General features: G+C 47.3%; 1 protein-coding gene across 1 annotated transcript; it reads left to right on the top strand.

Annotated features, from left to right (window-relative positions):
* The first annotated feature begins 2,540 nt into the window (after nucleotides 1-2,540).
* Nucleotides 2,541-26,386, top strand: UMAD1 (UBAP1-MVB12-associated (UMA) domain containing 1). The gene is made up of 4 exons (XM_078597946.1): nucleotides 2,541-2,756; nucleotides 8,518-8,630; nucleotides 13,701-13,780; nucleotides 23,779-26,386. Exons 2-4 carry the CDS (start codon nucleotides 8,537-8,539, stop codon nucleotides 24,031-24,033), a joined length of 429 nt encoding a protein of 142 aa, XP_078454072.1. The 5' UTR covers nucleotides 2,541-2,756; nucleotides 8,518-8,536; the 3' UTR covers nucleotides 24,034-26,386.
* Nucleotides 26,387-27,972: the final 1,586 nt, after the last annotated feature.

Genomic DNA, 27,972 nt, shown 5'->3' with positions numbered 1-27,972 from the left:
AGGGAGACACTGGGACACAGGGAGATACTGAGACACAGGGAGACACTGAGAGACACTGAGACACAGGGAGACACTGGGACACAGGGAGACACTGGGACACAGGGAGACACTGAGATACAGAGAGACACTGAGAGACACTGAGACAGAGAGACACTGAGACACAGAGAGACACTGAGACACAGAGATACACTGAGACACAGGGACACAGAGAGACACTGAGACACTGAAACACAGAGACACGGAGACACTGAGACACAGGGACACAGAGAGACACTGAGACACTGAGACACAGAGAGACAGAGAGACACAGAGAGACACTGAGACACGGAGACACTGAGACACAGAGAGACACTGAGACACTGAGACACAGGGACACAGAGAGACACTGAGGCACTGAGACACAGAGACACAGAGAGACACTGAGACACTGAGACACAGAGACACTGAGACACAGGGACACAGAGAGACACTGAGACACAGAGAGACACTGAGACACTGAGACAAAGGGAGACACTGAGACACTGAGACACGGAGACACTGAGAAACAGGGACACTGAGACACAGTGAGACACTGAGACACAGAGACACAGGGACACAGAGAGACACTGAGACACTGAAACATGGAGACACGGAGACACTGAGACACAGGGACACAGAGAGACACTGAGAGACACTGAGACACTGAGACACAGAGAGACACTGAGACACTGAAACACAGAGACACGGAGACACAGGGACACAGAGAGACACTGAGACACAGGGACACAGAGAGACACTGAGACACAGAGACACTGAGACACAGAGACACTGAGACACAGTGAGACAGAGAGACACTGAGACACTGAGACACTGAAACATGGAGACACGGAGACACTGAGACACAGAGAGACACTGAGAGACACTGAGACACTGAGACACAGAGAGACACTGAGACACTGAAACACAGAGACACGGAGACACAGGGACACAGAGAGACACTGAGACACAGGGACACAGAGAGACACAGAGACACAGAGACACTGAGACACAGTGAGACAGAGAGACACTGAGACACTGAAACACTGAAACACAGAGAGACGGAGACACTGAGACACAGGGACACAGAGAGACACTGAGACACTGAAACACAGAGACACGGAGACACAGGGACACAGAGAGACACTGAGACACAGGGACACAGAGAGACACAGAGACACTGAGACACAGAGACACACACTGAGACACGTAGAGACGCCGTTCCCAGTCTCTGGTCTCGTGACATTGACGGGTGGCTGAGGCACGTGACGCACACAGAGGTCAGGGGTCGGGCACCGCTGTGAACACACACGGGGGGGGGGGGGCTGCCACGAGCAGCGTTGGCGATATTTGATTCCCGTGAAAACAGTTGTGGAAATTCTACATTCCTATGGCGAGATATGGATAACAGAGAGACGGGGGGGGGGGGGGGCACAGATAGGGAGGAGAGTAATGCTACCGAGAGCGTCACCTGTTAATGCACTTAAAATATTACAAATATTGACACTGGTCAGCTGGTGTTTGTGTCGGCTACACAGTAGTGGGTTTACAATTTCAAACACAATTTACGAAATATTTCTTCACATCCTACAAGGACATCTAATACCACGCAGTACTGTAGAGTTACTATCAATACCGCGATGTCAAACCCGCAAAACGCTGACACGAGATTCCATATTTAGCCTCGCCCCAGTAAAAGTCTAAACAAAATAACAAGCAAGCAGACTAAGACGATCAACAGATTAACTACACAGACTCAACACACAAACTAAGTACACACAGCGCGTCAAAGAGGGGGAAACTAAACACGTTTAAAGTGACATGACAGCGGCGCTGAATGTAAAATAAAATCAAACCGTGGTGTCACTTTGAAAGTGTTTTTTTTATGTTCAAACAAAGTCACTTGCTTTATGTTGCTTGGCTCGTGCTGTGTGGCACAGGAATGGACCACTCTTTTAATAAGTCCTGATGTGCCGTGCAGTACATCAGTGCACGTGTGTGCACCAGCGTGCGATGACTGAGTACACCCCCCTGCTGGGACATTGCCGCCTAGCCCCCCCCCCCCAGGGGGGTCCGCCTAGCCCCCCCCCCCTAGCCCCCCCCCAGGGGGTCTGCTTAGCCCCCCCCCCCTAGCCCCCCCCCAGGGGGTCCGCCTAGCCCCCCCCCTAGCCCCCTCCAGGGGGTCTGCCTAGCCCCCCCCCTAGCCCCCCCCCAGGGGGTCCGCCTAGCCCCCCCCCCTAGCCCCCCTCCAGGGGGTCCGCTTAGCCCCCCCCCCCAGGGGGTCCGCCTAGCCCCCCCCCTAGCCCCCCCCCCCAGGGGGTCCGCTTAGCCCCCCCCCCTAGCCCCCCCCCAGGGGGTCCGCCTAGCCCCCCCCCTCCAGGGGGTCTGCCTAGCCCCCCCAAGGGGGTACCCGGAGCCCCCACCCCCCTAAAGGGGGTCCGCGTATTCCCCCCTCCACCCTCCCCACCAGGAGTCCGCGATGAAGTACCACAGCGAGTTGACGGCGACTCACAACAAGAACTGAACATAGCAAAGTGGCCGCGGTCCCTTAGAGGCTCAGGGCTTGCCCGCGTCACCCGCCTTCACGTAGCAGCTCACCGACTTACACACACTACGACATTCATCATCTACTTACTACTTACACACACACACACCACGACATTCATCATCTACTTACTACTTAAACACCACCACGACAACCACGACGACTACGACAACACTTCACCCGGCGTCATTTACAAGTGAGGACTTCGGCTTAATGATAAAAATAAGGAAACGTCCAGTGACAGTGGAGTGTGTGGGGTCTCAATGCGAACGAACGCCGGTGCGGTAAAGACGAACAGCTGTGAATGTACTTAGTGAGCTGTGTGTGTGGTTAAGAGTGAGCTGTGTGTAGGTAAGAGTGAGCTGTGTGTGTAGTTAAGAGTGAGTTGTGTGTGTAGTTAAGAGTGAGCTGTGTGTAGTTAAGAGTGAGCTGTGTGTAGTTAAGAGTGAGCTGTGTGTAGTTAAGAGTGAGCTGTGTGTAGTTAAGAGTGAGTTGTGTGTGTAGTTAAGAGTGAGCTGTGTGTAGTTAAGAGTGAGTTGTGTGTGTAGTTAAGAGTGAGCTGTGTGTAGTTAAGAGTGAGCTGTGTGTAGTTAAGAGTGAGTTGTGTGTGTAGTTAAGAGTGAGCTGTGTGTAGTTAAGAGTGAGCTGTGTGTGTAGTTAAGAGTGAGCTGTGTGTAGTTAAGAGTGAGCTGTGTGTGTAGTTAAGAGTGAGCTGTGTGTGTAGTTAAGAGTGAGCTGTGTGTGTAGTTAAGAGTGAGCTGTGTGTAGTTAAGAGTGAGCTGTGTGTAGTTAAGAGTGAGCTGTGTGTGTAGTTAAGAGTGAGCTGTGTGTGTAGTTAAGAGTGAGCTGTGTGTGTAGTTAAGAGTGAGCTGTGTGTGTAGTTAAGAGTGAGCTGTGTGTGTAGTTAAGAGTGAGCTGTGTGTAGTTAAGAGTGAGCTGTGTGTGTAGTTAAGAGTGAGCTGTGTGTGTAGTTCAGAGTGAGCTGTGTGTGTAGTTAAGAGTGAGCTGTGTGTAGTTAAGAGTGAGCTGTGTGTGTGGTTAAGAGTGAGCTGTGTGTGTAGTTAAGAGTGAGTTGTGTGTGTAGTTAAGAGTGAGCTGTGTGTGTAGTTAAGAGTGAGCTGTGTGTAGTTAAGAGTGAGCTGTGTGTAGTTAAGAGTGAGCTGTGTGTGTAGTTAAGAGTGAGCTGTGTGTGTAGTTAAGAGTGAGCTGTGTGTGTAGTTAAGAGTGAGCTGTGTGTGTAGTTAAGAGTGAGCTGTGTGTGTAGTTAAGAGTGAGCTGTGTGTGTAGTTAAGAGTGAGCTGTGTGTGTAGGTAAGAGTGAGCTGTGTGTGGTTAAGAGTGAGCTGTGTGTGTAGTTAAGAGTGAGCTGTGTGTCTAGTTAAGAGTGAGCTGTGTGTGTAGTTGAGAGTGAGCTGTGTGTAGTTAAGAGTGAGCTGTGTGTAGTTAAGAGTGAGCTGTGTGTGTAGTTAAGAGTGAGCTGTGTGTGTAGTTAAGAGTGAGCTGTGTGTGTAGTTAAGAGTGAGCTGTGTGTGTAGTTAAGAGTGAGCTGTGTGTAGTTAAGAGTGAGCTGTGTGTGTAGTTAAGAGTGAGCTGTGTGTGTAGTTAAGAGTGAGCTGTGTGTAGTTAAGAGTGAGCTGTGTGTGTAGTTAAGAGTGAGCTGTGTGTAGTTAAGAGTGAGCTGTGTGTGTAGTTAAGAGTGAGCTGTGTGTGTAGTTAAGAGTGAGTTGTGTGTGTAGTTAAGAGTGAGCTGTGTGTAGTTAAGAGTGAGCTGTGTGTGTAGTTAAGAGTGAGCTGTGTGTAGTTAAGAGTGAGCTGTGTGTGTAGTTAAGAGTGAGCTGTGTGTGTAGTTAAGAGTGAGCTGTGTGTGTAGTTCAGAGTGAGCTGTGTGTGTAGTTAAGAGTGAGCTGTGTGTAGTTAAGAGTGAGCTGTGTGTGTGGTTAAGAGTGAGCTGTGTGTGTAGTTAAGCGTGAGCTGTGTGTGTAGTTAAGAGTGAGCTGTGTGTGTAGTTAAGAGTGAGCTGTGTGTGTAGTTAAGAGTGAGCTGTGTGTAGTTAAGAGTGAGTTGTGTGTGTAGTTAAGAGTGAGCTGTGTGTGTAGTTAAGAGTGAGCTGTGTGTAGTTAAGAGTGAGCTGTGTGTAGTTAAGAGTGAGCTGTGTGTGTAGTTAAGAGTGAGCTGTGTGTGTAGTTAAGAGTGAGCTGTGTGTGTAGTTAAGAGTGAGCTGTGTGTGTAGTTAAGAGTGAGCTGTGTGTGTAGTTAAGAGTGAGCTGTGTGTGTAGTTAAGAGTGAGCTGTGTGTGTAGGTAAGAGTGAGCTGTGTGTGGTTAAGAGTGAGCTGTGTGTGTAGTTAAGAGTGAGCTGTGTGTGTAGTTAAGAGTGAGCTGTGTGTAGTTAAGAGTGAGCTGTGTGTAGTTAAGAGTGAGCTGTGTGTAGTTAAGAGTGAGCTGTGTGTAGTTAAGAGTGAGCTGTGTGTAGTTAAGAGTGAGCTGTGTGTGTAGTTAAGAGTGAGCTGTGTGTAGTTAAGAGTGAGCTGTGTGTAGTTAAGAGTGAGCTGTGTGTGTAGTTAAGAGTGAGCTGTGGGTGTAGTTAAGAGTGAGCTGTGTGTGTAGTTAAGAGTGAGCTGTGTGTAGTTAAGAGTGAGCTGTGTGTGTAGTTAAGAGTGAGCTGTGTGTGTAGGTAAGAGTGAGCTGTGTGTGTAGTTAAGAGTGAGCTGTGTGTGTAGTTAAGAGTGAGCTGTGTGTAGTTATGAGTGAGCTGTGTGTAGTTATGAGTGAGCTGTGTGTAGTTAAGAGTGAGCTGTGTGTGTAGTTAAGAGTGAGCTGTGTGTGGTTAAGAGTGAGCTGTGTGTGTGGTTAAGAGTGAGCTGTGTGTAGTTAAGAGTGAGCTGTGTGTGTAGTTAAGAGTGAGCTGTGTGTGTAGTTAAGAGTGAGCTGTGTGTGGTTAAGAGTGAGCTGTGTGTGTGGTTAAGAGTGAGCTGTGTGTGTAGTTAAGAGTGAGCTGTGTGTAGTTAAGAGTGAGCTGTGTGTGTAGTTAAGAGTGAGCTGTGTGTGTAGTTAAGAGTGAGCTGTGTGTAGTTAAGAGTGAGCTGTGTGTAGTTAAGAGTGAGCTGTGTGTGTAGTTAAGAGTGAGCTGTGTGTGTAGTTAAGAGTGAGCTGTGTGTAGTTAAGAGTGAGCTGTGTGTGTGGTTAAGAGTGAGCTGTGTGTGTAGTTAAGAGTGAGCTGTGTGTGTAGTTAAGAGTGAGCTGTGTGTAGTTAAGAGTGAGCTGTGTGTAGTTAAGAGTGAGCTGTGTGTGTAGTTAAGAGTGAGCTGTGTGTGTAGTTAAGAGTGAGCTGTGTGTAGTTAAGAGTGAGCTGTGTGTGTAGTTAAAGAGTGAGCTGTGTGTGTAGTTAAGAGTGAGCTGTGTGTAGTTAAGAGTGAGCTGTGTGTGTAGTTAAGAGTGAGCTGTGTGTAGTTAAGAGTGAGCTGTGTGTAGTTAAGAGTGAGCTGTGTGTGTAGTTAAGAGTGAGCTGTGGGTGTAGTTAAGAGTGAGCTGTGTGTGTAGTTAAGAGTGAGCTGTGTGTAGTTAAGAGTGAGCTGTGTGTGTAGTTAAGAGTGAGCTGTGTGTGTAGGTAAGAGTGAGCTGTGTGTGTAGTTAAGAGTGAGCTGTGTGTGTAGTTAAGAGTGAGCTGTGTGTAGTTATGAGTGAGCTGTGTGTAGTTATGAGTGAGCTGTGTGTAGTTAAGAGTGAGCTGTGTGTGTAGTTAAGAGTGAGCTGTGTGTGGTTAAGAGTGAGCTGTGTGTGTGGTTAAGAGTGAGCTGTGTGTAGTTAAGAGTGAGCTGTGTGTGTAGTTAAGAGTGAGCTGTGTGTGTAGTTAAGAGTGAGCTGTGTGTGGTTAAGAGTGAGCTGTGTGTGTGGTTAAGAGTGAGCTGTGTGTGTAGTTAAGAGTGAGCTGTGTGTAGTTAAGAGTGAGCTGTGTGTGTAGTTAAGAGTGAGCTGTGTGTGTAGTTAAGAGTGAGCTGTGTGTAGTTAAGAGTGAGCTGTGTGTGTAGTTAAGAGTGAGCTGTGTGTGTAGTTAAGAGTGAGCTGTGTGTAGTTAAGAGTGAGCTGTGTGTGTGGTTAAGAGTGAGCTGTGTGTGTAGTTAAGAGTGAGCTGTGTGTGTAGTTAAGAGTGAGCTGTGTGTAGTTAAGAGTGAGCTGTGTGTAGTTAAGAGTGAGCTGTGTGTGTAGTTAAGAGTGAGCTGTGTGTGTAGTTAAGAGTGAGCTGTGTGTAGTTAAGAGTGAGCTGTGTGTGTAGTTAAAGAGTGAGCTGTGTGTGTAGTTAAGAGTGAGCTGTGTGTAGTTAAGAGTGAGCTGTGTGTAGTTAAGAGTGAGCTGTGTGTGTCGTTAAGAGTGTGGCTCTGTGTGTGGTTTAAGAGTGAGCTGGATCTGAAATATGAAGGGGGCCTGGTTTAAGGCTGCAAAGTGAGCTGGTTATGAATTAATAGTGCTCTGGGCCTGGTTTAAGAGTGAGTCGTATCTGGTTTAAGTGTGAGTGGTCTGGATTAAGAGTAAGCAGGTTCTGGTTTAAGGGGTGGCTGCGTCTAGTTTAAGAATGAGCCGAGTTCTGTTTAAGATTGGGCTGGGTATAAATGTATTGTGAACTTCTTTCACGCCGTACGTAGCCAACCTTGGTAATTGGAGATGCGGGGGAAGGACAGCAGCCTAAACACAAAAAGCAGTTCTCAGGAAATTAGCTTGGTTTAAGATTCGAGAGTGAGTTGGGTTTGGTTTAGGAGAACGCTTGGTCTGATTTAAAGAGTATGCAGATTCTGGTTTAAGTGTGAGCGTGGCCTAATTGAAGAGTGAGCTTGGTCTGGTTTATATTCTTGGATCTTTCGGTAAAGTAACGTAAAAGGGAAATAATAATAAAATACAACGTAATACAATTTTCACGACGTTTCGGCCACAACACAAGCAGCCGTCCTCAGGTGAAGAACAGAGCTGTCGGAAAGCTCAGCTTATTGTTGAGTATTTTGAGTACAATGATTATATTGATGTAGTTTATACCTAGTTTTTTCACGTCGGTTTATTGTATGGTAGTAGGGTAGAAGCAGTTCTTTAGCGTCAATATGCTAAATTCCTCTGTTGATGTGTAAACTCCTTTGTCAAGGCACTCTGCTCCTCCCACCCAGCTTAAAAATACGCTGCCAAGCTTAGCGGTGTTCATTAGGACGCTGTCTTTCCGACAGCGCTGTTCTTTACCTGAGGACGGCTGCTTGTGTTGTGGCCGAAACGTCGTGAGAATTTTATGTTTTATTTTAATTATTTTATTATTTCCCTTCTACGTGACTTTACCGAAAGATCCAAGAATATGAAGCCCTGCAGTCACGAAAGCTTTAAATCGAAAAATTGGTCTGGTTTTATTTTAACAGTGAGCTTGGCGTACTATAAGAGTGAGCTGTGTGTGATTTAACGATTAATCTTTGGCTATATTTCAAAGTAACATAGGTCTGGTTTTAAGAGTGAGCTGGGTCTTGTACAACATTCGAGAATGAGTTCTGTCTGGTTTCAAATGTTAACAGGGTCTCGTTTGAGAGTGAGTTGGCAAGGTTAAGTAAACGAACTGGATGATGTCTAACAGTGACTGAAAAATAGGAAATAAGAAGCAGTAAGAACCCGGACACATTGACAATCGACATCAAATGCGATGACTTTTTTAAAATACTAGAATTTTCAAAGGCCTATGGCCACCTTATTTTAGCTCCTGCGCAGGGCTTCTTAGCGCTACGCACCTTGCCCATCGCCCCCACTGATGCCCCCCCTGACAATGCGTGTAGATACTACAGACTCTATTGTATGTATATATAACGCAACGCTGGGCTTTTATAATAGGAGAGCCTTACGTGCATAATCTGTGGAGCGTGCACAGTACGCTTACACGCACATGTAATGCCCGTGTAACCGGCTCACACTCGCATCATGCGTTCCCTTTTCTGCTGCAGGCAATTCTGTTCGACCACGATGCTGTCCAGTCTTTTCGGAAAGAGAAACAAAGAACCGACCAGCATTGCTCCTGCAACCACAGAGAAGGAAGACGGAGGCTTCGTGCTCCTGGGTGAGACTCAATGGGACGACATCGTGTATGGAGTGAGCCTGATGCGGCCGCTTGATGACACGCGACGTTTTGTTCGCCGTGTTCTGTGCGCAGCAGCAGCAGCATGCTGAAAGGGTTTTCTGCAAAATCCCAACTGACCTCCACCTGATTGGGCATTACATTTAAATTGGACATTTCTGATCTTTCCCCGTCAGGCAAATTAGACAAAAGATACTTGCCGAGCACACTCTGTTAATACACGCTCTGTTTTGGTGTGGTGTTGTTTCTGGCACCTGTGAATATGCAGCTTGGACTATGAGCGTTCATTCAATTTAATTACAGAAGTCAAAAACAGTCAATATGTGTTTCTGACAATGTGGGGAGCGGTAGTGTAGTGGTTAGTGCGATGCACAACGAACCCGGCCACCCGGGTTCGATTCCCGCTTACGGCCAACACCAGTGACGATTATCTGAACGGTTCTGGGCCTCCCCTAGATCGACTCAGTCCTCAATGAGTACCTGGCGTGGTGTGTAGTAAACATCGCCACTGGGGAGACAAAGGCGGCCGGGCGTGGTGCTGGCCACCCTCTTGTGTGCCGTGCCGGCCGTCATAGGTGCTCGCTAACAGCACTTGCCCCAACAGTCTGGTAAGGCTAAACGGGGGATCTTTGTTTGTAGTGTATTTCTTACTTTTACATGCAAGTAGGTTCGAGCAGTGGCACAGTGGTTAGCGCAATGCGCTGTGAACCTGACCTCACTTCAACTCCCGCCATAGCTAACACCAGTGACGAATGATACCTAAACTGGTCCTGGGTCCTCCTTAACCAAGTCCCGTTGAGCGGCACGGTGAAGTATGGTCAAATAACCCCCATGGCCCAAAGTTGTGCGGAGGCATTCATTCAAGAGTAGACTTATAAAGGGCTGTAATTTATTTAACTTTATATTTATTATCTTAACGTCATTTATATAGCGCCTTGACAGGGAATTAAAAACGGTGCAATGTATGAATGTAATGGTTGAGACGAGGTGAATCACATAGATGAGGGGGAGCAATGGGGGGGCGAATCTGTGATGCGTGAATTTGGTGAAAGCAAAATTGATGACGGTAAATGATGATGATGATGATGAATGACTTCAATGAATGCGGAATGAAAATGTGTGCTCTGATTTTGTAACAATGCATCGTATGTGGTTGTTATTCTTTTCGTATTAAATAAAGAGTACTACGAGATCGTTAGATCCGTGTAATTAATTAACGCTTCACAACACGAGCAAGTGCTGGCCGTGTGTTTATTCGTTTGTTTTGTTTGGTAGCACACATGTTATCAATTTGTCTCCTTATCAAGAAAGCCAATCGTTTAGATTGGTGTGTGGCCAAGTCACCACAGCACTTATCCAAAAACCCATCTTCCGAGAGACAAGCATCAGTCGGTGGAGAGGGGGAGGGTGCCCACATCATTTTAATATTCTGGAAAACTGCACGCACCTCCAGCATTTTGCAACTCTGCCGCTTCGACCCCACGCTACATTTCGTGCGGCTGGGTGACAGTTTTAATGCCCGTCCCCTTCACGCCGAAAGTTGAAATACCGCCGAGATCCACCCAACGTAACGGTTCCTGGAACGTCCTGGAAGGTCGTGGAATGAATGTCCTGCACCTTTGCGAGGGGCACAAAACATCGCCGACGTAACGGATCGACGGCACGTATTTCCATGATTGGGCAGTACTGCAGTGTCACCGGTGGCATGCCCAAAATGTGTATGGCTAAATAAGTTGGTAATTACATTTGGTACATTTGCACCCTTTATACTGTATTCTCGAGATTATAATACACACCGGGAAATTAGACACTCCAAATTTGTGCCCAGTGTCAATAACTTTTACACACCTGGTTTCACACACCCACACCGAGCGGATTATAGAGACGCACATCCAACTTTTATTTTAAATTACAGGGTGGGGGGGGCGAAATGTATGTCTTATAATGCAGATGACGGTATAGTACATGGTAAACATACAGTGCCAAATGTGGTGCAAATTTACAAATATTCACTACCTTTTGGTGAAATAGACCGACATCTTTATCAGCAAACAAAGATGTGCATTGCATGTACTAAAGCTCTTGGCCTTATCCAGACCACCACCTCAAAAGAACTGAATGCGCGGCCATTTTGTTATTCAGACCACCAACTCAAACGGTTGAATAAACGTTGCCAACCAATAGGCAGCGGTGAAAACTGAAACAACTGCGGACCGGTTTCATCATTAATGGGACCCATCGCTAAAGTTCAGTCGTCAACGTTGGCTGCTGTCATATTCCTCGGGGTGCCCCATGTACGTAGAGAGGGATCTCTACCTTTATACCGCGGCAAACTCATTTGCACATTTCCCAAGGGCAACGGTTATTCACATGTGTAAAGCAGACCGAGCGCGTTGGCGTGAGCCCGAAAAGACACCAGAGGGCAGTGCCTTTAAGTGTCGCCCTGTGAAGCCACAAGACTTCTTTTGCGTTCTGACATCACCCTTTCCACCATGCTGGCGAGGTGACAGCCCATCTGCCTGCCACGCACTACAAGGCGATTATCGCTGTGCCTCTTCCATTTTGGAGAACTGCACTTCTGTCCTTTTCAGTGTAAACCCGAGTGACCGATGACATGTCCCTGCAGTGCCATTTCATTCGCACTTTCATATTTTGCGGAGAATATTCAAATGGAATATATTTTGGGTTTTTTCAGCCTTTACTTGAAGTTAGCGTTAAATCATTGGGTATTTGAAAATGCAATCTTTTGATTTATTGCTCAAAATTAATTCTTGCACACACGATGCACCCGTTGAATTGTGCGTACTGATTACTGTTTAAGGAAGTTACGTGGAAATCGCTTCCGAATGTTACAGCTCGGGTAATGGCGTGAACAAAATTGCACAAATGAGAAAATATAATACAACTTGTCCGGGCATTTTTTGATTAAAAAAGGGGATTCTTCAATTGAACTGTTATTTTGTATCACGACAATCCACAGACTCGCTGGTGGGATGAATCATTGCTCGACACGACTGCTTTGGTACAAAACAGCCTTGACAGTTATGTTTTGTTTTTGTTATAACCTAAACCTCCTGGCAGTAAACAGACCCCTTTGATCACCCTTTATCATTTCTTAAAAATGCATACAATGTCGTGCCACCATTGCCCAACCCAGGGTGGAAATCTCCCCGCATGTAAGGAGCAGGTAGCAGTGGCAACCCAGAGGTCTTTGGAGGCCTGGGGGTCAGAGGCCTGGGGCAGAATGCCACGTGATGTCCCCCCTTCTTCATTCGTGTCAACAACAAAAACGAGTCCTGTTGTGAGGCTCTCTTTTTATGTGAGGCCCGGGGCAAAATGCCCTCTTTTCTGCAGCCCCCTGCCTCCACCCACCCTCTGGACGGCTCTGGGAACCGCCAGAGCAGTGTTGTTCTGTAAACACCAGCCGCCCGAGGTGTGTTGCCCAGAGAGCGGTGGGTTTTCGTTGCTTAGATCTGATACATTGCCGAGGTAAGGATTTTCCGATAAACTCGATGCCAGCCGCCAGAGACTGGGTGAGTGTGGTTTGAATGCGGCCGCACCTGTGGTCACGCGATTTACATCAGCCTCTTCATTCACCTCTTCCTGCGAACAAGGTGGTGGTGCCATCCACCTCATACAATAATTCATGATGTTAGTTTGCGTGTGGAATGTGTTAAATAATAATAATACATTCTTATTGCAAAAGGTTAAAGGTATCACTTTTTTTGTCGATGGAAATAATTTTATTTTGGTTCAGCTCAGGAATTACACTGGGAGGTTGACCAGCTTAAATATGTTTACATGTTTCTAAACACGTGTGTTTATTGCCAATTAGATTGTTTTTATGGTAGCACTTTGCTCTCTGTGGCATGGGTGTTTTAAACCAAAAAAAACCCACGTTCCACATGTTACTGTGCGTCCTGGCTTTGCACAGATATTTTTTGTTAAGTTTATTGATGAGAGTCTTTGCTACTCCCCCATGTCTGTTCCTGGCACAGGCCCTGGAATATCTTAGCCTATAGTATTCCAACGTGCCATGCAAATAAATGAAACCAATGTTGATTAATTTCCATGACCACCTGCAACAATTTTATTTTCCCATTCTGAAATCATAATTTAAATTTAAAGTACAAACTTTATTAAAAAATAATAGCACTTTTGCTCCTGATCACTCATCTGTTGCTTCTACTACGAACTTCACTCGTTAAATCCTCCACCCATGTTGAGGACTTGATCATTTTGATCGTTCCATCTTCTCCATGCTGTCTTCAAACACCGTACTGCAGGTCAAAACACATTCTGCGTTTTTCCTTCACTCTGCTTCACTTTGGAATCCCATCCCATGGTCGCTCTTCCTAACTTCTTACAACATTGGTCAGTTTAAGAAACATATACGTTCTCATCTATTGTGCCTTCAACAGTGCTGTTTGTTGCTTGTCACTTGGCATTTTGGGCCTTTTGGGCTGCACTCGGCAACCGTGATAATTAAAAAAATGTTCCCAAATCTTGCAGAATTGTATTTAAACACATTCCTGCGGAGGGAGCTGGTAGGAACGTTGGGTTGCTCGGTCAATGGCCAGGGTCAACGGCGGCGTGGTGTATTCCGCAAATATGGCCGACTGTAAGGGCGGGCACAAGCCGGCGTGAGTAGGTTAAACGTTGAGTTTTATAAGGGCACCACGGGGTGACCAGCCCCTCCCCACCCAGCCCCACCCCTCCCACCCCCCACCCAGCCCCACCCTCCCCACCCAGCCCCTCCCCACCCTCCCATCCCCACCCAGCCCCTCCCCACCCTCCCCTTTCCACCTAGCCCCACCCTCCCCACCCAGCCCCTCCCCACCCTCCCCTCTCCACCCAGCCCCACCCCTCCCATTTTTGGATGCAGGAAGGACGGACAAAATAATCCCCTGTGGGCTGGTGTAACCAGGAGGTTCCTACCAGTATAAAATTGAGCTCATGTGCTCAGTGTTACATGTCATCTTCTTGTGGCTGCTATCATTGGCTTTACTATGAACTACTGAACCTGATCAAAATATACGTTTCCCTGCGCAGGAGATGCATCAGCTGCTGCGGGATCTGCAGGACAGGCAACGCCTGCACATTTGTACCCGCCTCCCTTGTATGCTGCTCAGGTGAGTCACAGTTAATCTTCTCAAATATGAAGGGACAACCTCCACAGGCTATAAACACTTTTTATCCCTCCTATCCTTATCACCGACAAAGACGGCTGGCATGCTCTGTAAAGTACAAATGTTATTGGCCCACAAAGACAAAGGATATACCAAGAATTGCATTGTTCCAGAATAAGTATTTAACAATTGAAAATGATGACCACGTAAAAATGACCACGCATCTTTGTGCATTGTACTTGATCGCACGCACACACAAACGCGCACGCATTCTCAGCATATGTAAGTCGCGCCCTGCACAGAAGCTATTCGTCAAACGGCCTCGTACGTGGTTAAATACTCAAATTGCCCTGAACTTAAAATGCGTTCCTGTCTGAACATGTGTTGCTTGCCAGCAGCACAAATGACAAACGGTGCACTCCTATACACGATGGATTGCATGGCGCAAAGAAGGATTGGGCTGTTATCGTGGGGCATTTAACTTTCCTAAGATACGGCATATGCGCCGTGCACACCATACTAACTGCAAAGCCAATGGGGACATTGATCTCAATGTTATCATTTGGGATAAGCAAGCATATTTCTTTTTTAACAGGAGCATTCTTATGCAAGAGAGCAGTGCCAACAACCAGTGCCCGTCTTCTCCGTGAAAACTCGCTTCAAGATGAATAACAACCATGGCGGCGTTTCATTTATAGCATTTTCCCTTTCCTTGTTCTTTTCTAGTAAACATCTCACCAAATGGAAGAGAACTAAATAAATACAAGGACTGTCTTGATTTGAAGCTTTCCACAGCAGTTCCACTGCTGGATTATTTTTTCCGCCTGAGGACGACCGCTTGTGTTGCGATCGAAACGTCGTGATTTTTTTTTCTACCTACGTGACTTTACCGAAAGAACCAAAGAGTATACAAGAATTGCGTTTAATCTTTGTGCCATTCCATTTGTACTGCCAGGCTTTAAACGCCGCTCGTTTACGGCGTACGGCTTCTGACTGGATAAATGAAAGCCGAGTGCGTGCGTGCGCATGTATGAAGGGGGAACGGTAGTGCAGTGGTTACCGCAGCTGCGCTACGAACCCGGCGTCCCGAGTTCCATTCCCGCTCGTGGCCAACACCAGTAACGATTATCTGAACCGGTCCTGGGCCTCCCCTAGGTCGACTCAGCCTCAAATGAGTACATAGTGTGTGGTATGTAAACATCACAGCTGGGGAGACAAAGGCGGCCGGGCATGGTGTTGGCCACCCACTCCCCTCGTGTGCCGTGCCAGGCCTTCATAGGTGCCCGCTAACAGCCCTTCCCCCCCAACACTGTTACAGGCTATACGGGGGATCTTTGTCTTTGTTGTTTTTTGGAGGGTGGGTGGAGGGGGTTGGAGGGGGCAGCGGCTGCTTGGCCCGTGTGCCCCCCGCCGCCCAGCTGGCTTGTGTGCTGCGTTGGCGGGGACAACCTGCATCGGCAGATGTCGGTGGGCAGAGCGAAGGCCCTGTGCAACCCGAGCTCGGGCACGCGCACTCGCAAACGTCTGGTCAGCATTCCACGAGTCATAAAATCAAAACCAGCAGTTCTTGAATGGCTCCCTTAAAAAAACACGCGGTCGTTATTTATCAAGGTTTTTTTTTTCGTCTTAGAAAGTTATAGTGGTTAAAAATGTGCTTTTGCTTTTCTTGAGAAAAATTACCCAGTGCGTATTATTATTATTTTTGCTTTCAGCTGTTTGCTTATAGGTCACAATCATTATTGTTTCTTGGTCGTTTAACAGCGGTTCATCTCAGTCACATGTCCGATGCGTGCCTCGACTGAATTTGGCGTTGTGCCATCGACCGCAATCAGCCGCTTTCACTTGGAACTTTCTTTGATTGAGGAATTAAGGATCAAAAATTCTTAACTGCTGCGCCAGTCACCTCCAAGCTACGGCCGTGGATTCAGGAAAAGGGCACAGCGTTGCATCGTTTTTCAAATTTATTGTCGCATCAGTACTCCTCTCAATGGGATGCACCCTTTTGCGTGAGCGGAGCATCGATGCCGGGTGATTGATTTGTAATTACGCAGCAAGTCGGGCCTCGCACAGGGGCCAGGCCATTCATTAGCCTGAGGAATCGCCCTGTCGGGGTTATATACTGGGGCCTGTCGGAGGCGAGGCACCTCCGGGGGGAGCCAAGAGAAAGAGTGCTAAGCGTTCTGTTTGGCAGCAGAGAAAATTACAGCATCCGTACCCCCACCGTACCACCGAACACCAATGCCCCTTAGTTTCTTGGGTTGCCTATTAGGACACATTCGGGAGAACGTCTGTAGAAACCGATGAACATTGGTAACGATGTGAAAAGAGTTGCAGAAAAAAGTGCTCGACGTAGCAAAATAGTTACTCTGCAAGCACTGCTGAACTTGGGAATTTATTAACGATAAGATTATAATTTATAGCTCTTTATCAATCAACTACTGGACGAAGCCTTCCCCATACTCCTTTGAGAATCCAGGTTGTTTGGTCAGACTTTAAGATGCCTGCTTGAGGGTTGGGTGTAGTGGTTGTTAGGGGAGCAGAACCATCTTCTTAGGAGCAGAACCAGTTCAGATATCACGAGTGATGTTCGCCATAGTTGGGAGTCAGACTCAGGGTGCCAGCTTTCGTAGTGCAGTTCAACATTGTAAATTATGAGCGATCATTTCAATGTCCAGCCTGTTTTAGGTCTGCACCTAACAGTATAAAGTATTACCATTTATATATTTGAAAAGGTATTAAATACATTTATTAACACATTCCTGCGGAGGGAGCTGGTAGGAACGTTGGGTTGCTCGGTCAATGGCCAGGGTCAACGGCGGCGTGGTGTATTCCGCAAATATGCCCGATTGTGAGGGCGGGCACAAGCCGGCGTGAGTAGGTTAAATGTTGAGTTTTATAAGGGCACCACGGGGTGACCAGCCCTTCCCCACTCAGCCCCACCCCTCCCATCCCCCACCCAGCCCCACCCTCCCCACCCAGCCCCTCCCCACCCTCCCCTCCCCACCCAGCCCCTCCTTGCACGACGGACGGACGGACACAATAATCCCCTGTGGGCTGGTGTAACCAGGAGGTTCCTACCAGTAATATTTGTTCAACATATTTGCTCTCATAAAAGATGAAATAATTGAACAATTAATGTACTCGTACACAATATGCAATGTAAAGGTGACTGGTTGATGTTTTTAAGTTGAATTATAATCTTACAAAAGCCATCTGCGGAGGGCACAGAAGTAGTGGTTCTTGGAATTCGAACGATGCCACGAAACTATCTGCGGGAATCAATTATTTTATACTCCGCCTCAGCTTCATCGTAGCGGACTAAGGACTTCAGCAACAAAAAGCAACTGTTCCCCCTCTTTGTAGATATCACGTGTTTCATAATAGGGTCAAAATTTGCGTATGATTTAGTTAGGCAATTCCTTTAAAATGAAAGGCAACATCAAAGCTCCGAGCTGGGAGAGAGTCACGCAGTGCACTCAGCCCTGCGAGCCTCATGTGATTTTTGTTTGGCTACGTGGAACTTTCAGTGGGCCAACGCCCAGGTTTCAAACAGACCCCCGTGCCAAGCAGGACGGGTCATGTGCTCACGCTAACCAAGGGTGGAATAATGCATCATTTAATTAAATACGTACATATTGTCAAGCTCACATGATATGTGCCGCGGTGGCGAGATGTTAACTACTTCGCCTGGTTTGCAGGAGTTCGTAGGTTCGATCCCGAGCCTGACGCCTGTTGTATATTTGGAGTTTGCGTGTCACTCTCCCCATGGTCGCGTGGATTTTTGTCCGGGTTCTCTGTTTTTTTTCCCCTCCACATTTAGAAACGTGCGTTTAGATTCATTTGGCTGCTCTAAATTTCCGCGTGATAAGCCACTTTGTTGAGCTATCATTTGTGGCCAGGTCACTTCTGAAAAATAGCTTAATAGCTCAGTGGGCCTTACCTGGTAAATTATAAAATAGTTTTATAGTCCAACAATCGAGGTATTTGATGTGTATAGCGTTCATCCAACAGTGGGTCGATCTTGGTCGATGATGATATTTTACGAAATGGGATAAACGTCACCTCTGCAGCCATTGGAGGTGCTACTATTAATCACAATATAAAAACAATTATTCTTGAATCGTAGAGTAACGATTAATCGATATAATTACTTGAATCTCCTGGAAATCGTGAGGGTGTGACCCATTCCAAAGGCGAGGTTCGTACCCCAGCCCATTAGCTGGTCCCACCATTATCCCCACGTGCCCCCCCATCCTTTTATCGCCAGTTATACGGCACGGCCCTTTGTCAATGCACTGCTGGATGAAGGCCTCGCCATTCAGTGTCGGCCGTGGTGGGCCGTTTGACCATACTTCTTCACCCTGGTTAGTTTGGGTTCATGAATGGGAGGCCCCGGACCGGTTTTTAGATATCGCTCGCCTGTGACATAAACCACGGCTGGGAGTTGAAGCGAAGTTGCCGGCTTCATAGCGCAGTGCGCTATCCACTCGCACTTGCCTCAACTCCACCGGTCGCCAGTCAGCTGTTTTTGTGCCCTGGCCAGTAAAACGCCACGTGTCTCGTTGCTTCCGATGTTTTTTTCTTACCGGACGGCCAAATGAAGAGCAACTATTCGTGCTTCCGGCTACGTTTCACGTTAACATGCCATGGGAATGACCGATGGCTCCGCCTGCCTAGGAAGGAGAGAATAAAACCGACCCACCTTGGTGGAATTCTACGGTAAACAATGTACAGGTGTCAGTTGATTCACATTCTTAGTGCCCGGAGGCTGGCGGGGGGGTGGGGGGCGTCTGTGATTAATTCGGCACACACGCACACAACACGAGCAGTGCAGAGTCTGTCCATGCAGCAGTGCCCTGCTATAAATATATCCTCATGTTACTGATTAAGGAGGCAGTATATGCCATAGGGTCAATCCACACACTAGCGGCATTGTGCTCTTATTTTGTTGGGGTTTCTCCCCGGCCGCCCCCCCCCCCTCTACTTTTTACAACTTGCATGTGCTGTGCATACGGCAAGAATTTGACGGGATTACCTGCCACCAATTACCGCCGTGCCACAGGAGGAGTGCATTACCGCTCTCTCGTAGGTTTTTTCTCATCACTGCCTTTTTTTTTCAAGCATTTCATCTGTCCGCTTCCTACACCTCGGCGCATCTTTCCCCATGAACCGCAAATTCAGGCCCATAACGCGGCCAGAATCAACGCAGATTCATAGCCGCCAGGGGTCCGTGGCGTGTATGGCGCCTGGATAAAACTGGAGCACTGGTCCATTTCATCACTTCAGGCCTGAGTAGGCCATGTGTATTCATATCATGTGTGCACATGCATGCACGCGTACTATGTCCAGTACTGTAATGCACATATAGTGTGTATAATCTTTGCCATATGTACCCTGATTATAACATTTGTAATAAAAACAAATTAAAGGTCATAATTGTTATTTACTGCCCTTTGGTCAATCACTTCTGGATGAAGGCATCTCCACAACATTGTCGGCCATGAAAGACATCTGACGATACTTCACCACGCTGGTCAGTGCGGGTTGAAGTTACAGTACGTAGATTTTAATCAACTCATTTCCTACTTGGGAGACTTCACGCACTCTTGAGTAAAAATAAGTTACAGCTGAAAAGTCAATTGCTTTGCATTTTTTCTCTCTCTCACAATTTCTGATTAATATCTTGAAAGTTATAATGAACAGGCTTTTTACATATAGACGTAAACGATCTGCAATAACATAACCGCGGGGACCCTGAAGTCCTGCTGACATTTGAGAAGCTGCTCGGGCATTGAAATATTTCCAGCAGAGCAATCGAGCCTAACCGGGGCAACGTCTCCGCCAGCTGCTGACCCGCGGCCGGGTCTGGCTCCCACGTGGGAAAGAGAGCGCGCAACAGAGCCAGAGAGGTGATTTCCGAAGATGACCAAACTGTAGAGCGTGATCCCCGCAGATGCTACGCATGTGCCTTGAAGTATGGGGAAGAGGTGGAGGAGGGGGGATGGGGGGGGGCAAGTGTGCTCCCAGAGCAATTGTCACAAAACATTAGCATTGATGGGGGCTGGGGAGTGGCAGGAGGTTCTCAGAATCCGATAATTTATACTGGAGGAATCCGATGAGCAATAAAGCTCTTTTTCACAGATGTCCCAGTAGGTTCTGCAATCCGACCGCCTTCGGCGGTCACCGATCCGTGTCGCCGCTCGTCCTCACTGGGGCTCGTGCAGGTTTGAGCATTATTTATAACCGCGAGTCAATTCGCAGACGCTGCTTAGCATTACAAACCCCGTGCTGTGGCAGGCACGACGGCCCATCAGACGCTTGTGCTAGCACGGTGGCGGACCGGTCCAGCTGCCTTGTGTGCGGCTCCGACTCTGCATTCCAGTCACGGGCGCGCGTGATCTCTATGTTTGTCCTGACACTTGCTCTAAACCCTAGAAGCCTGATAAACAGGCCTGATGGGGGCTATGGCCCTTGAGGTCTTGCTCTGCCGCTTGCTCTCCCTGCTCGGGAGAATGAGAGAGGCAGAAGGGTTGGGGTTTTTTTTCAAGAGCTTTGTTGCAGTGGTATATAATAGTGGTCAGCTCTCTGTCAACCCACCGCTCGATGAAAGCCTCCCCATCCCTTGTCAGCCGTGTGGGATTTTGACCTTACTTTACCGTGCATGTCAATGCAGGTTGGTTAAGGGGTGGAGGTCCCGGGACCGGTTCGAATATCACTTGCCGCTGATGTTAACCGTGACTGGGCGTTGAGCTCAGGTTCCCGGGTTCATAGGGCAGTGCGCACACACAATCTGTGCCGCCACCACCACTCCCTTGCACGGTGTTTATAAATAAGGAATCCAGAGTTGGTTTTAAGATCTACTTTTATATACACAAAAACAGCGCTTGTGGTGCTTGAAATACTGAAGCAGCAATAACATTCCTTTGACATTAGCAGGCTCTAATGCCATTCATCAAATTAGAAACCTAGTTTAAGAACACACTTTAATCCACCTTTAAAAAAATTGCAGCTTGTTTTTACCTCTCATGTGAAGGGAGTTAATAATTATTTAAAGTCAATCAATTCGAATGTTGGCCATATGCCCACAATGTCACCAAGCTCAACCAAAACAAAGCATAATTCAGTGCCATGTTATACATAACTGCACGTGGCTGAAGCTTTAATCGTAAAAAAATGTGTTTTTTTTGCAAACAACATTTCTGTGTTATTATCCTTACCTCAAAGCAGAATGCAAAGAGGATTACTGCTCATGATTCCATCCAGCCATGAGCAAAGCACACGCAGTGCAATGCACTGCATGCAAATACTGTATCGTGACCTGGCCTGCCTAAGCAAGCACGCATGACCCTGTACTCATATGGCTGCTGGGGGATTGCTTAGACAAGGAGTGACTGTTTTCTTTGTGTGGGTGGTACTCCGTAAAAAAGCGCTGGCTAACACCAAAACAACAAACCACAACTTTGCCAGACGTGTAACACCCCCCCACCACCCCCTCCCACGTGAACAAAATGTCGGTGGGGGTGTCGGGTCACTTGGAGACCGTGAGCTCCCAGAATCCTGGACCAGGCCACTTAACGAGGCCCTGCGCCCACTGGGCGGAACTGCCCCGACGGGCCGGCGTTATCCGTCATGCTGCTCACGTGGGCCCAACAGGTTGGAGGCGAGGTCAGGTAACGCCTCGCTCACTTGACCCCACATTGCCCAACGGCAGCCGCTTTTGAGCCTGTAAGTGTTGTCGACCACGGGTTTCGTTTTCCAGACATTAATCGTGAGTTGATGCATTCCCCCTCCCCCCCCCGTGTCCTTCTCCTTGTAAAGGAGAAACCTTTGCACACATTCTTGAAGTCTTGCCTCCCAAGCCCACAGACCAATTCTGTTTCATTAGGGAAGATGGGGGGGGGGTTTACCCTCACTTTTTTTTCCTCCGCCTACACCCCGACCCTTGTGGAGTCTAAGGGAACTGGACTTTGCCATTCATTTGTCAAGTGTTATCACTGTGACAGAGCACAGGCAGAACTGGCTCCCTGAATGGAGCTATTGATCTCCCACGTGTTCAAAGGCTCGAAGACGTGAACAAACAGTGGTGGCATGTGAAAACATAAAACAGAAAAATATTTTCTCCCCACTGAGCGGTCTCCCCTGTTTATTCCATTTTTATAAACAGTTCCGCGCACCACGTGATGAGAAAATGTAGCGTGCCGATAATGTTGATACGTTGATTTATTCCACGGCGTATAGTTTACCTCTGCAATAGTCCTCATGAAGTAACATGAATCGTGAAAAAATGTAACGTGTCAGTCGAGCAATTCACTACGTCGCACTGGGGATATAATTTAAGGGGGCCCGAAAATAAATCTTGTAAATGATTTATAGCAGGCAAGTACATGGTCGACTTTATGCACTTACCGCCTGGACTTCAACCCCCGACATATTTCAATAACCCACAACGGTCAGCCTATACCCACGAAAAGTAATTTTACTTCTATGCATGCATATCTTTGCAGTGATATTCCAAACGTTACCATTAATTGCAACGTACACTATAGATTTCCATTACGCTGTTTTGTTTATTTGTAGTCAGCTCCCCTCACGGTCCAAGTTCTTCTGGAGTGATTACTCTTTGGTGGCAATTATCAATGCAAGCAACCTTGCTTTGATGATACATTTGAACCTAATGAGATCGGCTGAATCAGAACCGGAAAAAGCGGCTCTCTGCAGCCTGTACTCAGCTCAAACCGGAGTTTGCTACATAGATAACTTCGACAGGTGTGGCCATTGAGTGCGAGTTTTTGTGTTGTGGGATTGGCATGGAATGACATTGGCCACACCTGACTCAGGCACTCAGAAAACCTGGTAAGCCTGGATCACAGCATGGATGGGACCACATTTACAAGTCGCTATCATCATAATCATCATCATCATCAGCAGCAGCAGCAGCAGCAGGCAAATTATCCTGCTGGATGAAAGCCTCCCCATTCCACCTAACGCCTGTGTACGAGCTTATTTCATCACTGCATCTCCTCGACAGGACGTACATTTAAATTCGTTCCGGCCGCTTGTGCCAAATGAGAAATGAATCGTGGAAAACTGAAATGGAATGCCGCATGCACGAGAGTGTGGTTAGAGGAATGCTACTATCGTCCATAAGAGTTAAACCAATTTATTTTGTTAAAGACTTTGTGATGCGTGCCCCGATTCCCACAGTTATGTAAGTTTAGTCATTGCAATATTGTCTCAGGAGCTGTCACGCAATGTCAGGTTCCTACAGAGTGGCAGATGATGCACATCTCACATTTATAATGTTGCAAAATGGTGACTCACTTTTTAGGTTAAGACTATAAGAAGTATTGCTGACCCCACAACGTTGATGTAAACGTGTTTTTTGTAATCGGTTTGAATCCAAAGAACCAATGAGTCGATCCTTTTTTTCCTCCAGTGTATTAACTGCCCTGGTAATAAGTGGGGAGCAGAAGGAAGTGTTCAAAGCTGGTATTATTGCTCATGTTACCATTGACTGGCAGTGGGGAGGTGAAGTTGCTGTTCATTCTTTGACCTGGGTCATATGATCATACTTGTAGCTGAGTCTAGACTATTCTATCCACCACCCTGCCCAGGTAGATGTATATTGCTCAGTTGCATGTCGATCTCTCTTGGTTGGTTGCTGTCTTCAAGTGGCATCTTCATTGTCTTCCTCTCGCCCCGCAGTCTTTTAGGCCTTTGGGGGCCTGACCGTTTCCTTTCACCGACATCTCTTTCCACTTTTCTCTCTCCGTCACTGCGTTTTTCAACCAAGGCAGCTTCTTCCATCCCATGCAGCGGTTGACGTTTGACATCCCAATCAAATTCGTGGTCTAGTGTTCCCCTCCATCACCGTCTTTGCAGCCGGTCACCATTCATCAGGATCACACGTCCAAATTATTGCAGTGTGTCCCGTGCTTGACCTGACTTAATATATGACCTCACTTGACCCCTCCGTATTCCAACGTTATTATATTTTTCAGCCGGGGCAGGCGGCAACGGGAGGCGCAACGGCCGCCGCCGGCGGCGGCCCTGCCCAACAGAGCGGCGAGGCCGCCCACCCGCTGAGCTGGCTGCACGGAGTTCCCTTCTCGCTGGCGCCACGCTACCAGCTGGGCCGGCAGGGGCAGCAGGACCCGCCGTCCTCCGTCTTCGTGCAGCTGAGCCAAGCCGATGAGAGCCTCAAGAGCTACGCGTACGACTTCGCTCTGGAGCGCTCGGTGCTGTGCTCCTCGTAGTGCCGCCCTGCGCCGCTCCTGCTCATGCTGGTTGTTGCCGGCGTTGTTGTCGTGGTGGTGGGTCACCTCGCCCCCCCCAACCCCCCCGCCCCCCCCCCAGTGTACCCTTACACTTACACAAACTCTGTTGCCCGCATGTACTGTACTAAGCAACGTCGTTTCATTCAGTTATTTGGAAATGCCACACCGAGTCTCAAGACTTGTCAGTAGAAGGGTATTGGGCTTGTGCATGTGTAAGTAACAACCTGCCCTTCAGTAGAGGTTGAAGTAACACTCGGAGATCTGCACGGCCACGTTCGCGAACGCATCTGCTAAATAAGCATAGCTGAGTGTGCTATACTTTATCAATCAGCATAAACCATCATGCAAACTCCGGTCATCCTCACAGCAGCGGCTTTTGGATAACGGTCAAACAAAAGGCGGTCGCTACACCGCGCGCTTTCGGATGCGCTTCTGCGGCCGTCTGGAACGCTCTTCCTTTCCGATATTAGGAAGCCACTGTAGCTGTGCACTTTAAAATCATCTAGATTGAAAACTAATTTTTTTTAGAGCTGCTTTTTGTGTTAGGTTTGTTGTGCTTCCCCTGCACCTCCGATGAGCACGATCGGCTATGTACGGTGCGAAAGAAATTCAACGTACACGCATGCATACGACTATACCCCATTCTGTGTTCATCCCCAGGCGCCCCTGTGCCTCCACACGAGTCTGACATCCCCTGGATTAGAGTTGAAGCAATTAGTCGTATTGACCGTTGGATCGATCTTGTAGCTACACTTTCCAACCTGCAGTTGTTTGGTCATGTCGACGGCAGTACCTTTGTGCCGCCGTATAATTTGTGACCGTTTTTTTTTGTGAACACCTAATTAAGGCGTTGCAGAGCCATCAATTACGTGGTTTATTTCGTTTAGATTGGCGGCTAAATCCTTGGAAGAGGAAATCACACACGCTGTCACAGAGGTCTTTATTCAAATGTTTATATGCTGTTTACTCTCTGAACACGACACTTGCTGATCTGTGTTTTGGTAATGTGGCTTGTTCTCTTTCTCTAACCGTTGAAATGTATTCTGGTACATGCGCGCCTATGGGCCAACGTGTACGCAGGAAGTGCACAGTACTTTATTTACCTCCGCTCAGAATTGGTTTGTGAACTCTTTCGCAACCCGCTAAGCAAAGACGCGGACAATCGTGGGTCTTGCCTCACCGTGCCGACAGCATCTTCCACAAAGCACACAGCTCCGAGTGATCGCCGGTGAACTTGAGCCGCCGCTCTTGTCGGCACGAGCCTGCGGCCTCGGCCAGCCGCAGTCGGACGGGCGATGGGTCGCCTTCAAATCGTGAGTCACAGGATGCAGCATCCAGACCCTGTGCTAAGTTCTAACGAGACAGCAAGTGGTACCGACTCTTCGACAATCACCCAACCGCCAACAGCTACACAATGGGGCACCGTCATTGGCTGGTTAATAGTGGGTAAGTGAGGCATTGTGAGGTTAGGCTGACCTATAACCCACAGTGAGTCTTAACTCCCTTCTCTGCTTTTGGCCATCACACGGCAGATAACAGTGAGGGTGGATGCACTGCTTCCACTCCTATGGTCATGGCAATCGCTTCCTGTAGCCCGCTGTAGGTGGTTCAACTTTCAAGTTTATTTTGTTTAACCAGGTGAGAACTCAACGAGGCCAGGATATCCTCTCATGCGCAAGAGTGACCGGGGAGGGGAGATGGGGGGGGTCACCGAAATGATAAAAGCAAACCAAATAAAATCAATTACAGCAATGGAGCCTATAGAAATGGGAGCAAAAAAAGCTGTTCCACGTGAGAAATCGATAATATTGCACAAACACAAATCGACATCAATACAATCACTGTAGCTTACGTCAGTTCGGGCAGATTATTTTTCGACTGATCGTAATACTGTACAATTATAATTGAGTTGCATATATATATAGTGACTTGTACAATGTGTAAACGGACAAGGTTGCCCGTGTACAATGGAGGTCTTTTTTTTTTTGGCCCGAGGTGGCTTATTCAAGGAATTTGTTAAGTTCACGGTGCCGTTCCCCTGCGAGGCACGTCGCTATGTGTCCGGTATTCCTTAGCCATAGAGCGGTGCTTGGCAATTGAATACAGTTGTAGTAACTAGGTCAAGCATTTGCAATACTTTGCACTAAAGATACTGGTGGGGTTTTCTTTTTAATAGCCATTGCTTGCAACGTAGAAAGTGAGCTGCGTTGCACATTAGACGTGGTCTCTGTCTGCCAACAATAGCACGTTTGTTACGTAGGCTAGAAAATGAAAACGACTTTTCCGTGAACCTTTAATTGAAAACAAAGGAATAATAAAATGTTAATCTGTTTATTGGTGTGGTGGAACTGCTCTGTAGCACTAAGTTGTTGTTGTTTTTTTGTAACGGAGGGGCACGTGTGGATAATTTCAAGGCCCATTACGCTGCGCAGCGAAAACGTAGCGTCCCAGCGTCGGCAGGCAGGCAGGAGCTCGGCCAATTCGTGGTGCATGCAGCGACTTGGCGAGAGACTGGGTAGTGGGTAGTGGCGGGCGTCAGTCAAGGGATGCGGAGTCCCTTAATTTGAGCACTGGTTTAATTTGATGGGAAGTAATGGGAGCTCGCGGTGCTGGCTCCGGCTGCGGGGATGTTCGTCCGTCATTATCGGCTTGGTTAGAGACTTGGCGTTTTCATTCAGGCGTGGACCGATGCACGGCAATTCTGTGATTGGATGAGGTGTGCGATGATTTGATTCGGTAATCGAATCGCTTTTAGTTTGTTCTCAACGCGCCGTCTCATTTGTATGGGCTCCCACTGTCTCTCTCTCTCATGTGCACCGTCGGTTTTTCCGGTACTTTTGAATGTTGTGCTTTCTCGTCGGCGCTGTCTGTATCATTCCATTAAAGAAAAAATATATATAATTTGAAAATATTCTATGCTTATTCGTATGATTCAAAGAATGTATTGAGTGTAAGCATTAGTATTCATTGATTAACCATTGCAGGCCCACTGACAATGAGCTTGCGTACATTTCCAAATGGAATGATCTGGACAATTGGTTATCGAGTAGTTGTATAATAATGTTTTGCCTGGGTCATTATTTGAAAGTCAGCATAGTGGTGCTTACTGTTAATGTCATGGTTACGCTATTGCCAATTATGCACGTAATTAGATTCTATTTTTGACCTGCGGGTAAGGGCCGATTCAGGGTAGAAGTTTAAATAAATGTGGAAATAACGAAAAATGAGAACACATTTAAGAATATTATGTTTAACGTGAAAACATTAATCATGTAAAATATGCTGTCATAATGGACAAGACTTTACCAACATTTTTGTCTATGTTTGTAAAATAAAATGACAGCATTCTTAATATCTCAAATGGAATGCAGTATGTTGCATATCGAGTGTGCTACCGTGGGTAATTCAATTTGAGATGTATACATTATTACAAAACTCGCGATCGCTCCAAGGCGTTATGATTCGCTTTTGAAGAGCAATCGTAGGGTGGCAGCCACTTATGATTCTCATGTGTTTTTTTCCCAAGCATGGTTATCATGTTGGTAACCTGAGCAAGACCTTGCACAAACAGACGCACAACGTTGGGGATTTTTGTTGTTAATGTTTAAAACATACTTTATACTTTCTTCCAGGGTCAGGAAGTAAAATGCTTTTTTCTCATGCCAGTTTTTGCTCGAGTTACCAACACACCAAAAAAACACATTTTGTCTGAACCAAACACGACCCTCTGCTGAGGTTGTTAATTACAGTTAAGACCGGAAACAGTTTGGATCTCTTCACAATTCTGACAGAAATCGTCTGATGATGCTGGATGTAATTACGAAACGTCGCAGTACTCGGAATTGTAAATGTTGTGGGTTTACTCTCCAAACACACCGGTGGGCTGAAGTAGTCACCAATTGCCACGTTGTTTACGTG

Source organism: Lampetra planeri, chromosome 10, assembly GCF_965212315.1.
Source record: "Lampetra planeri chromosome 10, kcLamPlan1.2.h2, whole genome shotgun sequence".
NCBI lineage: Eukaryota > Metazoa > Chordata > Hyperoartia > Petromyzontiformes > Petromyzontidae > Lampetra > Lampetra planeri.
Note: the sequence above shows the minus strand (reverse complement) of the source record. Positions and strands in the feature narration are given on the sequence as shown.

Coding starts and splice junctions, on each gene's coding strand:
- UMAD1 (XM_078597946.1), top strand. CDS start 8,537: ATGCTGTCCAGTCTTTTCGGAAAGAGAAACAAAGAACCGACCAGCATT. Junction 8,631..13,700: donor CGGAGGCTTCGTGCTCCTGG/GTGAGACTCAAT, acceptor TTCCCTGCGCAG/GAGATGCATCAGCTGCTGCG. Junction 13,781..23,778: donor CTCCCTTGTATGCTGCTCAG/GTGAGTCACAGT, acceptor TATATTTTTCAG/CCGGGGCAGGCGGCAACGGG.